Here is a 13,213-nt window from a genome sequence, read left to right as displayed (position 1 = left end):
GTGAAATCTTAATGATATTAAAATATTTAAGAAAAGAGACTCTCACTTGAAATACACTGTGAATCTTGCCTACTGTTGCCTTTTAAAAAAACATTAGAACTTAAATAAATATATTCACTAATTAATAAAAACGTTCACAATAAAAATACATTCTATCCATTCACCTGATAACAAACATACACATATTCTACTATGGTTGGAAGCAAATCAGAGTTTAAACATTATTCTTCCAGTTACTTCTGAAATGTATTACTTTTATAGCAACATCGTCCCTTTTTAGTAAAAGTAAACCAAAATAGGTAATTTATATAAATTATAAAATATTGGTATATTTTCATGAATATAGGCTTTTCTCATTTTTTTGCTTAATAGAAAGTATAGTGTTTCAAAACGAAAGTAAAACACATAGCCCAAACCAAAACAAAAACATATGCAAAACCATTTTATTTATAACAGATCAACATTTTTGACATGAAAGGTAGCCACTTTCAATTTCTCAGGAATGCCTAGAACCCAACAGTTTTCAGAAAGACTACTTGGTTCACAATTATTTCACTGTAGGTAAATGAAATAATTTCAGAATGAACTTTTTAAATGGCTTTGCCTATGGCAAATTGTTTTATAAACTTGAATGTATGGTAAGCTAGCTTTCCCAGGAAATGAATGTAATCCAACTATGTTCCAAATGTATTAAACCAGTTTATACAACAAATATGAGAATCACCTATATGCATCAACTGTGCTAAAACAAGAATTCTTTTTATCAAAATATTCATTTTTCAAAAAGGCCTCACATTAACCCCTCAAACCAATCACCCCCTTCCTATGTCCAGCACTCTTTTCTACTTCAAGTTGCGTGACTGTATAGACAACTGTCGAATTCCAGTGGAACTGTACACCGACTTAAGACTCTATGTAATATACATCAAACACAGGAAGTCACTGACTTTAAGGGACAAGGTGATAACTAACTAGTTATAATTTAGCCAATGTCTTTTTTTATTTTAGAGGGAAAAAAAGTAGCCTCCAAGTGTCCTTAACTTTTCAGTACTTCTCTGTAACACACAGAATGAAAAGATACTCTCTAAAATTGAAATCATTAGAAAATATCTTAAATAAAATGTTTTACATAAATAAGTGTTAAATTTCAGATTCAAACTATATTTTCTTCTGTATCTCAATTTGGGAAAAATCTCACAATTATTAACTCTTCTCAGTTACATTTATTTTTGAGCATTTAAATCTATTACACACCAGTTTGTAAAATTCACCTTGGTTACCTCTCCCCATGCCTATGTGCTGTCTTTCCTCAGGTAAGTCCATTATATGCATCTAAGTGCTGGGGAGGTTTAAATAGCACTTAAAAAATATTCATGAGAGTTCTGAAATGAAGGTTTCATCTTTAGCTATTTACTGTAGGACTTGTAATTCAAATCATCACAGCATCCTAAAGAAATACTGTGTGAATGGAATGCACACAATTCCTACAGAACACACAAACTGATGTCCAAAAGGCACAGAGTAATGCTGGTGGCTCTTTCTAGTCAGTTAAGAAACAATAAAAAGTCTGCATTATTCTTTTATAATTTAAATACTTAAGTAATCTCCACTTTATTATTTTATAACAATGACTTCAAATTTACATTATTTTAAGTACCATTGTAATAGCTTAGTGTATAATACAGATATTTGCGAATATCCCATCCAAAAATTAAAAAAAACTTCTTCACTATATATATATTTATATAAAAATTATTCTGAAAGACAAGAACATAGACAAGGGACTTGGTACAGACCATCAACTCAATTTTGTATCACCACAGTTGTAACTCCAAAATCAACAAATATACAGCAGTAATTAAAAGCAGTGCAAATATCTTTGGAGGTTAGGATAAAATTATAATGCAAGAACATAAAACTGAGGAAATAAAAAAGGCAAGTACTTCAAGTACAAGGAACCAGTCGGCTTGAGGTCCATCTTAGTGTTTACTGGGGGCTTCCTTCCTGTTTCTACTTCTTTCTCTGAAACACATTGGCCAACATGGCACCTGATGTTGTCAACTGGCCCATTTTGTTCAAAAACTTGGTCTTTGTATCTTCACTCACTAAGCTTGCAGCAATTGACATTGAGCTAGGAAAGAAAATTTAAAATTCATGTAAAGCAACATAAAAAAATAACAATTTTTCATTTCTTTAGCAGCATATCATTAACGAACACACTCTGAATTGGCGTCACAAAAGGGAAACTAATATTTATGGAGGGTAGTTTGTATACGCCATCCTAGGTTAGCAGCTTTCACGTTTGTTATCTATAGTAGAGGAAGCAGTACGTGTAGTGGTTAGGAACAAGTCTGGGACTGGACTGAATCTTGGCTCTGTTCACCAGCTTGGGTAAATTATTTAATCTTATCTGTAAAACGAGGAGGATTCTAGTATCTGCCTCCTAGGGTTATTATGATTATATTAATACAACTGTAAAGTGCTCAGTATAGTGCTAGGCACATAATAGCATGATGTAATTGTTCGTAGTTATTCTTTATCACTTCATTTAATTCTTACAGCAATCCTGGAAGATAAATATTATCAGTATTTTCACAAATGAGTAAATTAAATTGCAATGAGGTTTTGTGCTGTGCTGATGATAATACTGTGGTATATTCCTTTTTGGGGAGATATTCCTTTTTTCGGGGGGTGTCCTGAATTGCCAGTTGTATTTATTTCAATCAACAGTTTCAAATCCATTTCTTCTTTTTCACCAACCTACTGTGTAGGGAATAAACACAATCTTTTTTTTTTTTTTTTTTTTTTTTTTTTGAGACAGAGTCTGCTCTGTCGCCCAGGCTGGAGTGCAGTGGCCGGATCTCAACTCACTGCAAGCTCTGCCTCCCGGGTTTACGCCATTCTCCTGCCTCAGCCTCCCGAGTAGCTGGGACTACAGGCGCCCGCCACCTCGCCCGGCTACTTTTTTGTATTTTTTTAGTAGAGACGGGGTTTCACCGTGTTAGGCAGGATGGTCTCGATCTCCTGACCTCGTGATCCACCCGTCTCGGCCTCCCAAAGTGCTGGGATTACAGGCTTGAGCCACCGCGCCCGGCGGGAATAAACACAATCTAAATGACCACTAAAGATTGCTAATTTATCATAGTACTGAACAGAAACAGAATAATGATAAAGCACAATTTTTCAATGATCTGACAACTGTCCTGTAATAGACTTGGAATCCAGTTTATTGCCTTGTGGCTTTGGCCAAGATGGTTTAGATCTCTCTGACACAGTTTCCTCATCTGTAAAACACAGCTTGTGATTTCTGTTGTAAAGAATTCTGAGGATTAAGTAAGATGATGTGTTTGAACATGTCAAAGACAACATGTGGCAAGCTGAAGGTGCTCAACATGTCTGTTGAATCTACTGCATGAGGTGTGTCCTGCCATGGAGGGCACCTGGGTCTATGTAGTCTATAAGGGTGTACACTGTGAATTACTCAAGTTAAAAACCAAACCACAACTCCCACCTTGAAAATATTCTTCACATTGCTCTTCTGACAGTACACCAATGGGTTCTCTTTCCTGCTGCTTCTCTTCCCACAAAGTAATCTTCCCTAAGGTTTGGTATTTCGCTCTTGATTCTTCAATTATAAAACTTACTCTCAAAGTGTCAAATTGAATTGCATCCCTTTTCCTGACGGTCAGTCCCACATTACTATTATTGGCTAGATAAAGCCAACATCTCAAGCTTTTGTTCACACCCTAACTTTAGAAATAACTCCCCATTTTAATTCCCCCCCACTTTTGCCAGTGGTTCTACTATTTTCCTCTGTTCTAACAGTGAATTTAATAGCTCCTTCTACTTCTATTTCAAACCAAACACAAGTCCTGTGACCTTATTCTTTGAAGCATCTCCTCTACTGTTTCTTTTTACTTCCATGGCTAATACTTCACAACTCAGTGAATTCCAACAGTCTTCTATCTTTAATAATCAGATTAACTTCTATAAGTCACTTCTTGATATCACATCTTAGCTCAAAAATCTTTAATGCTTACATACCACCTACAAGATGGAATGTGCTTCGCATTCAAGAAATGTAGCAATCTATTTCTTGTTTTTCCATACCCCTGTCACTGACTATCTCTTTGACCCCCTGCAGTCAGGTTTGTCCAGCCTATTGTTCAATCACTCTCAAATCTTTCTATCCATTGCCTACCCATCTTTCAAAGCCCAGCTGAAGTCCTATGGTGCCTTTCCTTAACATTCTAGCTTTTCAGTGCTCTTCCTTTCTTTAGAGAACTCAGTGTAAGTCAAAAGATAAGTATGATTTAAATTTACATCTAGAAAAAGGGGATGTATGGTCAGACCATAGTTGAGATATCAAGTTTTAATGATATTCTAAGAGGAGGCCAACCATGATGTTAAGGAGTCTGGAAACTTTAAGAGGTAAAAATGAAAGGAATGAAGAATATTTGGTCTGGAGAAGATTTAGGTGACTTAACTGATATCTGCGTATATCATATGTGAAAAATTGGATATAAATGTATATCTGCAGGGGTGTATATATCCACATAGGTCTACTGATACACATCACAGTCACCTGGAAAACTTTTGAAAATGCAGATGCCTAGGCCTAATCCAGTACTTCTGATTCTTTCCATCTGAGGTAGGAGGCCCAGGTCTATATTACAAAGTTTTTCAGTTAAAAAAAAAAAAAAAAAATCATTGCATTACAGCAATTCCGCCCCCACCCTAAGACAGAGTGTAAATTTTTATCAGTTTTATAAAGGGGTTTGTAACACTCCCACCCTCCTACCAGATGATAAAGACTTGTTTTAGAGGGCATAGGAATTTTGGAAAGGGAGATTTTAATCCAGGAAAACATACATTTTAAAAAAGAGTTATTAAAATGAAATGGGATGTCTTGTAATGTGTATCTTCACTGCAAGTTTTCAAGCAAATCTCAGATCTTTTCTTTGCAACTAATATCCCTATCTTCTTTAAAACTATTTATGGCCTATATTATTTCTCTCTTTTCTTCTCTTTAAAATCTCCACTTGGGCCAGGCTTGGCGGCTCACACCTGTAATTCCAGCACTTTGGGAGGTCAAGACGGGTAGATCACCTGAGGTCAGGAGTTTGAGACCAGACTGGCCAACATGGTGAAACCCCCTCTCTAGTAAAATACAATAATTAGCCGGGCATGATGGTGCATGCCTGTAATCCCAGCTACTCGGAAGGCTGAGGCAAGAGAACTGCTTGAACCTGGGAGGCGGAGGTTGCAGTGAGCCGAGATGGTGCCACTGCACTCCAGCCTGGGAGACACAGTGAGACTCTATCTTGAAAAAAAACAAAAAAACAAAACAACCCCCCCACAAAACAAAAACAAAAATAAAATCTCCACTTGATTTCTAACACCATTCTGGTTTGCCTTCTATTTCTCAGTTAAGTTCTTCCATATGCATCTGAAATGTTGGTCTCTAATTCCATGACTGTTCACCTTCTCCCCATCAGAGCCCCCTTTTCAAATGATATCATTTATCTACCACTGCTCCAACCGTAATTACCACCCATGTGCTGCTAATGGTTCTTAGATCTCAGTGAACTGCCTGTAAAACATTCTACCTGTGCCTCAGATTTTAAATATTCCTCTTCAGAATAGTTCTTCCTATAGTTCCATTTTGTTATATTTTATCATCATCCATTTAAATGTTTAGATCAGAAATGTAGGAATATTTTGATTCTGTTCTCCTTCACTCTTAATCAGCTGCCAAGTTAAACTGAGTTCCCATCTGAAATATGGGTCTCAAATCCATCTTCTCATATTCACTGCCATACACTGGCATTATAACATGGTGGTTAAAATTGCAGTCTCAAGGACAGCAATGCCTGGGTTCTGGTTCCTCCACTTAGTAGCTAGGTGGCCTCTGAGCAACTTATCTACCTCTCTGCCATCTGTAAAATGAGAATAGTAAAAGTATCTACTTTGTAGGGTTAGTATGACTATTATTAGCAAATATATGAAAAATGCTTAGAATGGTATCTGGTTCATAAGCATTACTTATTGTTACCTTCCCATCCAAGGCCACACTTCATCTCATCATGGGTTCCTATAACAGCTTTCTAATCTGTTCCACCCACTTCTCTATTTCCTAGAGTCTGGTTCCTAAAGCAGTGATTCTCAAGGTGTGGTTCCAAGACCTGCAGCATTAGCACCACCTGGGAACTTGTTATCAATATAAATTCTCAGACTCCACTCAGATCTTCTGAATCAAAAACTCTGGGGATGGTACTCAGCAATTTCCAGTTGATTCTGATGGACACTGACTTGATAACCAAAGGTCCTAAATGTTGGCTACAGGTAGCAGGCCAAATCCAGCCTGCTGTTTTTATAAATAAAGTTTTACTGAAACCCAGCCATGCGCATTTATTTACATATTGCCAAAGCCTGCTTTCCTGCTACAATAGCCGAGTCCAGCTCAGTAGCTGTGAGAGAGATTGTATGGTCTCCAAAGTTTAAAATAGTATTTACTATCTCTGCAAAAAATTTGCCACCACCTGACCTATAACACAAAGTCCAAATCTCCCAGTGTGGCACACAGAATTCTTTACTGTTTGGTGCCTCCTACCTTTATATACTTATCTCTACCATTCTCCCACATGTACTCAGCGCTCTAGCTTTTTTTTTTTTTTTTTTGAGACGGAGTCTCGCGCTGTTGCCCGGGCTGGAGTGCAGTGGCCGGATCTCAGCTCACTGCAAGCTCCGCCTCCCGGGTTTACTCCATTCTCCTGCCTCAGCCTCCCGAGTAACTGGGATTACAGGCGCCCGCCAACTCACCCGGCTAGTTTTTTGTATTTTTTTAGTAGAGACGGGGTTTCACCGTGTTTGCCAGGATGGTCTCGATCTCCTGACCTCGTGATCCACCCGTCTCGGCCTCCCAAAGTGCTGGGATTACAGGCTTGAGCCACCACGCCCAGCTGCGCTGTAGCTTTACTTACAGTTCCCAAACAGGCTTTTCTGTAACTGGTCATTTTGCACAGCGCTGATTTTTCCTCATGTAATCCTCTTTTGCTCTTTCTTTTTTCCTCCCTAGTCAGTCATTCATATCTGAAGACTCCTGTATTCCTTTTTCCGTGGAACCATTTGCAGGCATTGTTTTAGTGCTTATCTTTATTTTTAACTGCTTCTTTTTCCCACTGTCAGCTGTGAATACCCCGAGGGAAGAGATTGTGACTTGCTGAAGCTCATCTTTGTGAACAGCCCATGGTAAGCGCTCTGGATTTACTTACTGCTGAATGAATATGAGAAGGGTACCAAAATAGTTATGCATACATTTTCTGCCTGCAGATCAGTGCTTTTCAAACTTTTCTGACACAGATCCATAGTAAGTGCCACATTTTATGTGATGACTTGTAGTACTTACACAGGTAACTGATGTTTCATAAGAAAGACTCACCCTTACCACTTGGGATGTACTCTCCATTTGATTCTATTTCTTGGGATGAAATATCTATCACAACCAATTGAATTAATTAAGCAATGTACTAACGTCATGATCTGCAGGTTGAAAAATACTGCTTTTAACCACAGGCTCTTTGGAGGTGAAATCCATGTATGCATCATCTTTGTATTCCCCACAGCAAAAGGCAGCGCTCTTCACGGATACAGATATCTTTATCTGCACTCACTCTCGCTTTTCCTTCCATCTGAGAAGCAATTCCTTTTAGTGTTTCAAGTAAAAGGCTTTCCTCTTGTGCTTTTGATCTATGATAGACTTCAGAGGAAGGGTGGGGCCAAGGAAGGCTTCCCTGAAGAGGCAACATCTAAGCTCTTTCCTGAAGGATGAATAGGAACTAGCCAGGCAGAGTAAGAATACTCCTGGCAGACGGAATCATATGTGTAAAAACCCGAGGAGAACAGAAGCTTGCCCTGAATCTGATTAAGTCTCTAGATCTAGACCCAGCTATCAAATATACAAGAAATAGAGAAGAACATGTTAAAAGACAGAAGAGAAATGCAATCAGCAAAATTCAGAGTGTGGGAAACTTTATAGGACAAATGACTCAGTGTCTTCAATAAGTAAATTGTATGGAGAAAAAAGGAATAGAAAGGTAACATTCTGTCTATGGATTGAAGGAGACTTAACATAGCAACCAACTGCAATGTACAGAACTCATTTGGATCCTGACTCAAAGAAACAAACTGTAAGGAAAGACAAACAACAAATCACTGACATTTATAAAACAAGGAGAAATTTGAACAAAGGCGGATAGTTGATGATATTAAGTTGTTATTGTTATGTTGGTGTGATAATGATATTGTGTTTATGTTTTTTAAAATAATACTTATGTTTAAAAGACACATATCAGAGAATGGGAGGGAGAAGTAGGTGGGGTATGGAAGAAACTGAAGCTGGGTTACAGTTATAATATGTATAGAAATTAATTATATTTTCAGTTTATTTTTGTGTTTGTTAGAAAAACTTGTAAAAAACCTCTATAAAAACCCGCCAGTAATATAGAAGATGTGAATGTGTCTATTGTTTTAATCCTCCGTAGCTAAAATGGTTATATATGGAGAAGACTGCTTCCATTCTAAGAGTCTTTATAAAGTAAGGGTTCTAACACATCAAAGACGTATGTGTGTTGCGCATGGGGAATAGGGAGGAGCGCATGCGCGAGTGTGTGTGTGTGTTTCTAGACCCATAGGATGAAACACTTATTCCCGGTAGTTAGCCTTAAAGAAAATACTTTTCAGCTTTTTATGTCTAACAGAGTCTACTTAAGATGCTCAAGGTTACCTCAGTAAGAGTACATACAGTCCATTTGTAAATAACTCCCACTCCTGAAACTCCAATGTTATACTCTTTCACACCTATGCTTATATTTTAATTTTACTGAATCCTTGGATTCCAATTAGTTTGATTAGAAGCATGTGACTAGAACATTCCCAAGCTTATAATCCTTTATGCAGTATGTTGTTTATCTTACAACTCCTGTCACAAGTTTCTAGACATTATTTTGACCAGTGAGTGAACAACCCAGCTACATATCAGAATTTTGTTGGAAGCTTTTAAATGTCCCTAGGCTGACTGAGAATATTGAGAGAAGGCAGAGGGCATGGGATGGAGACCTGAATTTTAAATTCCCCAGATAATTCTGATGAGATGGTTTATGGACCAGGATTTGAGAACCAGTGACTTAAATCATTTTCTTGTCTTCCAAACGAATGACTATAACATAACACAAAATGACACATTATACTGATTGATAGCAAATTTAGATAGAAAAATTAAGGTTAACATGTAGCCTTAAAAAAAGAATTAATGTCTTACCCTTGAGGCTCTTGGACGGTCTTGTTTTCAACTTTTTGTTCACATTCTTTTATCATGGAACTTAAAATAACCTGATTAAAAAAATTTACTTTAGTGAAATACAGTTTACATAGTAAAATACTATGGTTTAATCTAATGCTTTAATTTTTAATATTCCCATAAGCTAATATGTTAATTAAAAATTTAGTTTTGGCAGTCACTTTGTTAAAGGAATTCATATTAGATTGCTAGACTAGGTACAGAAGTAGCTTTAAAAAATCTCAATCATATAACAATAATTTATTTTGATTTTCACTAGTCTTCTTTCTAAATGTTTTCTATTCTCCCTTAGCTTACCCACCATCTTCTAATGTTAAAAGTAAAATTTATATACATCTATATATTTAACATACACACACACTACGGTCACACACATATTTTCCCAGTAAAAGCTGTCCTGTTCTACGCCCCTTTGCTTTCTCCAGGTTGCAAAAAGCAAGATCCCTTATTTTAATGTCTAGAGCTGAGACTAGGTACAGCTCCATGGCTACTAAAATATAATGAGGGATATGCTGGGTGTGTAAAAGTTAACACCATTCCTGCAGGGAAACTGAGTGAGTGATAGAAAGGTTAGAGAGATCTAAACTGCTGCTCTGATATCTGGCAACCACACCAGAAAATGAATGGCTCTTCTGAATATTCTTGGCCCATGTTTGGGCACGGAGGTCACTAAAAAAATATTTATTGTCTACCTACTATGGGCTAGGCACCTTTTTAGACAGGGGGGATAGAGCAAATAAAACAGACAATATTCCCTACTCGTGGAGCTTATGTTCTAGTAAGAGAGATAGATATACAAAAAGCAGGTAAATTATGTAGTATATTAGAAAGTGATATGGCTTTTAAAAAAAATATTGAATAAGATAAGGGGTATTAGGAAGGCCAAAGCAGAGAATGGTACAATTCTCATGGAAGTGTTCAGGGTAGGCTTCAAGGAGATGTTAATGTTTAAGTAAAAACATGAAGGAGATGGAGGAATAAGTGCTGCAGACACTAGGAAGAGGCTGCTCAAAGGCTGTGAGGTGGGAGAAGACCTGCCATATCCTAAGGAAAGAGGCCAGAGTTGGTGCAGGGTGAGCAAGGGAGAGAGGATAGAAGATGAAGTCTTAGATGTACTAGAAGAGAGGGCTGGATCCTATAGTGCCTTGAGATTATGATAAGGACTTTGGGGATTATTCTGAGAGAATGAAACTTTTATCATGCATCATGTGGGAAATTCTAGATTACCCTTTTTTGAATGTATTCTCTGCTTCCCCACTCTCTTGTCTCACAGGTTATAGCATTTGTTTGTTTGGCTAGTTTTTTGCTTTTTGGTTTTTAAGGGGAAATTTTTGTATTTTTCTTTATCCTCCTCGCATTGTCTGTTTCCTCCAGTACCCTCCTTCTTTCTTCTATATTTTCATCTCTATCTTTGGTATTCTAGGCTTTTCTAAATGATTGGTAATCTTGGGATGTCTACTAATGACTGGCGCACCAAAATGTGGATTAGTATCTCTTTATGCATGGGTAAACTTCACTTTAAGTTAAATTGGGCACCAACCTAACTTTCTGTTGATTTGTTTTCCCCTGTAGGCATAAACCTGACAGCCAGAATTTGAAGGGTAATGAGGTGTCCCATCATTAACTAGCTGTCACTTATTTTCCCTCTTTTCAGTATGGTTTCCAGCTATGCCCGATATCTCAAGTCTACAGAGCAAAGCTCCAGTCTCCTTTCAAGATTGGCAAGGGAATCTGGGAATCTGATCCTTTTAAAGTCTTTAAATTATTCCTCTTATTCAGTCCCACCATACCCTAATGGAGGTAGGGCAATTTGTGGTGAAACAGGCTTGCTTCTTATTTGTTCTGTCCTATAGACTTAGATTTAGCATTTATCTTGGAAGCAAGGATCCTCAACAAAATACTAGCAAACTTAATCCAGCTAATATAAAAGGAATTATACAACATAACCAAGTGGGATTTATCCCAGGAATGCAAGGTTGGTTTAGTACTCTGAGATAAATTAATGTAACACACTGTATCAATAGAAGAAAAAACAACCTCATGATCATCTCAATTGATGCAGAAAAAAATACTTGATAATTTAACATCCCTTCATTATAAAAACATTCAAAAACTAGGAATAGAAGGAAACTTCCCCAACCTGATAAAGGGCATCTAAGAAACATACAAAGCAAAACTGAAAAGAACTAAAAGGGGAAGTAGACAATTCCCAATTATAACTTTTTTTTTTTTTGAGATGGAGTTCGCTCTTGTTGCCCAGGCTGGAGTGCAATGGCGCGATCATGGCTCACTGCAACTTCTGCCTCCTGGGTTCAAATGATTCTTCTGCCTCAGCCTCCCAAGTAGCTGGAATTACAGGCATGCACCACCATGCTAATTTTGTATTTTTAGTAGAGATGGGGTTTCTCTATGTTGGTCAGACTGGTCGTGAACTCCTGACCTCAGGTGATCTGCCTGCCTCGGCCTCCCAAAGTGCTGGAATTACAGGCATGGGCCACCACGCCTGGCTGCCAGTCTTAACTTTTAACATGTCTTTCAACAGCTGATGAAACAAGCAGGTCACAAAAAAACTGATACGAAGATAGAATTGAACCATAAAATTAACTAACCTTATTTTATTGAAATATATAAAACAGTATACCTAATAAAGACAGAATGTATATTCTTTTCAAATGCCACACTGATCATATTCTGGGTTATTAGGATAACTTTAACAAATTTCAAAGGACTGAAATCACACTGTTTTCTTACTGTAGTTAAGTTAGAAATCAGTAACAAAAATATCACTAGATAATTCCCATTGCCCCCCAATTAAACAAACCCCATGGGTCAGTAATGAAATACTGGAAATAAAACTGTAATTTGAACTAAACGATAATAAAGATAAAATATAGCAAATGCAAGGGATACAGCTAAAACAATACTTAAAACCTTAAATTCATAGCCGAGCATGGTGGTTCAAGCCTGTAATCCCAGCACTGTGGGAGGCCAAGGTGGGTGGATCGCTTGAACCCAGGAGTTTGAGACCAGCCTGGACAGCATGGCAAAACCCTATCTCTACTAAAAATACAAAAAATTAGCTGGGCATGGTGGTGCATTCCTGTAGTCCCAGCTACTCGGGAGGCTGAGGTGGGGGGATCACTGGGAGGTAGAGGTTGCAGTGAGCCAAGACAGCACCCTGCACTCCAGCAAGGGTGACAGTGAGACCCTGTCTCAAAAAAACAAACAAAAACCCAAAATCCTTAAATTAATATATCAGAAAAGAAGAAAAGTTTAAAAATAACCTAAACTTCCTCCTCAAGAAGTTAGAAAAATAGAAAAACAAACCTAAACAAAATAAAAGGAAATAAAGATGAAAACAGATATAAGTAAAATAGAAAAAAAGCAGTAGGAAAAATCAACACAGCTAAAAGTGCAATATTTGAGATTAATGAAACTGATAAATCCCTATTCAAAACTAACTTTAAAATAAATAAAGAAAAACAAAACAAAACAAAAAAACCAGGCTGGGGATGGTGGCTCATGCCTGTAGTCCCAGCGTGTTGAAAGGAGATCTAAATAAATATAAGATATAGCATGTTCTATATAGCAAGACTCAATCATAGAGAAGACTCCCCAAATTAATTTACAGAGTCAATTCAATTTCAATCAGAATCTACATAAGATCCTTCTTGGAACCTGTCAATATAATACTAAACTTTACACGAGGAAGGTAAGGGTCATGAACAGTCAAAACATTTCTAAAAAAGGACAAGATGCTGGACTTGTCCTACTGGAATTCTGGACTTTTAAACAAGACAAATGTAATGAAGACAGCATATCGCTTTTATAATAATTGACAAAGAAACCAGTGAG

General features: G+C 37.3%; 1 protein-coding gene across 10 annotated transcripts in view; it reads right to left on the bottom strand.

Moving 5' to 3' along the window:
* Window positions 1–427: 427 nt before the first annotated feature.
* The window catches only part of RELCH (RAB11 binding and LisH domain, coiled-coil and HEAT repeat containing), a 121,658-nt gene continuing 108,872 nt past the window's right edge, over window positions 428–13,213 (bottom strand). For 9 of the 10 annotated variants that reach the window (XR_003116686.1, XR_003116688.1, XR_003116687.1 and 6 more), the window contains 2 exons: window positions 9,320–9,390; window positions 429–2,131 (listed from right to left, as the gene is read on the bottom strand). Coding sequence is in view for 7 of the 10 variants with exons in the window: in XM_025365502.1 (XP_025221287.1) it covers window positions 2,011–2,131; window positions 9,320–9,390 (192 nt within the window). In the remaining 3 variants the exon portion in view is untranslated. Of the gene's footprint in view, window positions 2,132–9,319; window positions 9,391–13,213 lie in introns of all 10 variants that reach the window. The other variant, XM_025365508.1, reaches the window with a different exon arrangement.

Source organism: Theropithecus gelada, chromosome 18, assembly GCF_003255815.1.
Source record: "Theropithecus gelada isolate Dixy chromosome 18, Tgel_1.0, whole genome shotgun sequence".
Taxonomy (NCBI): domain Eukaryota; kingdom Metazoa; phylum Chordata; class Mammalia; order Primates; family Cercopithecidae; genus Theropithecus; species Theropithecus gelada.
Note: the sequence above shows the minus strand (reverse complement) of the source record. Positions and strands in the feature narration are given on the sequence as shown.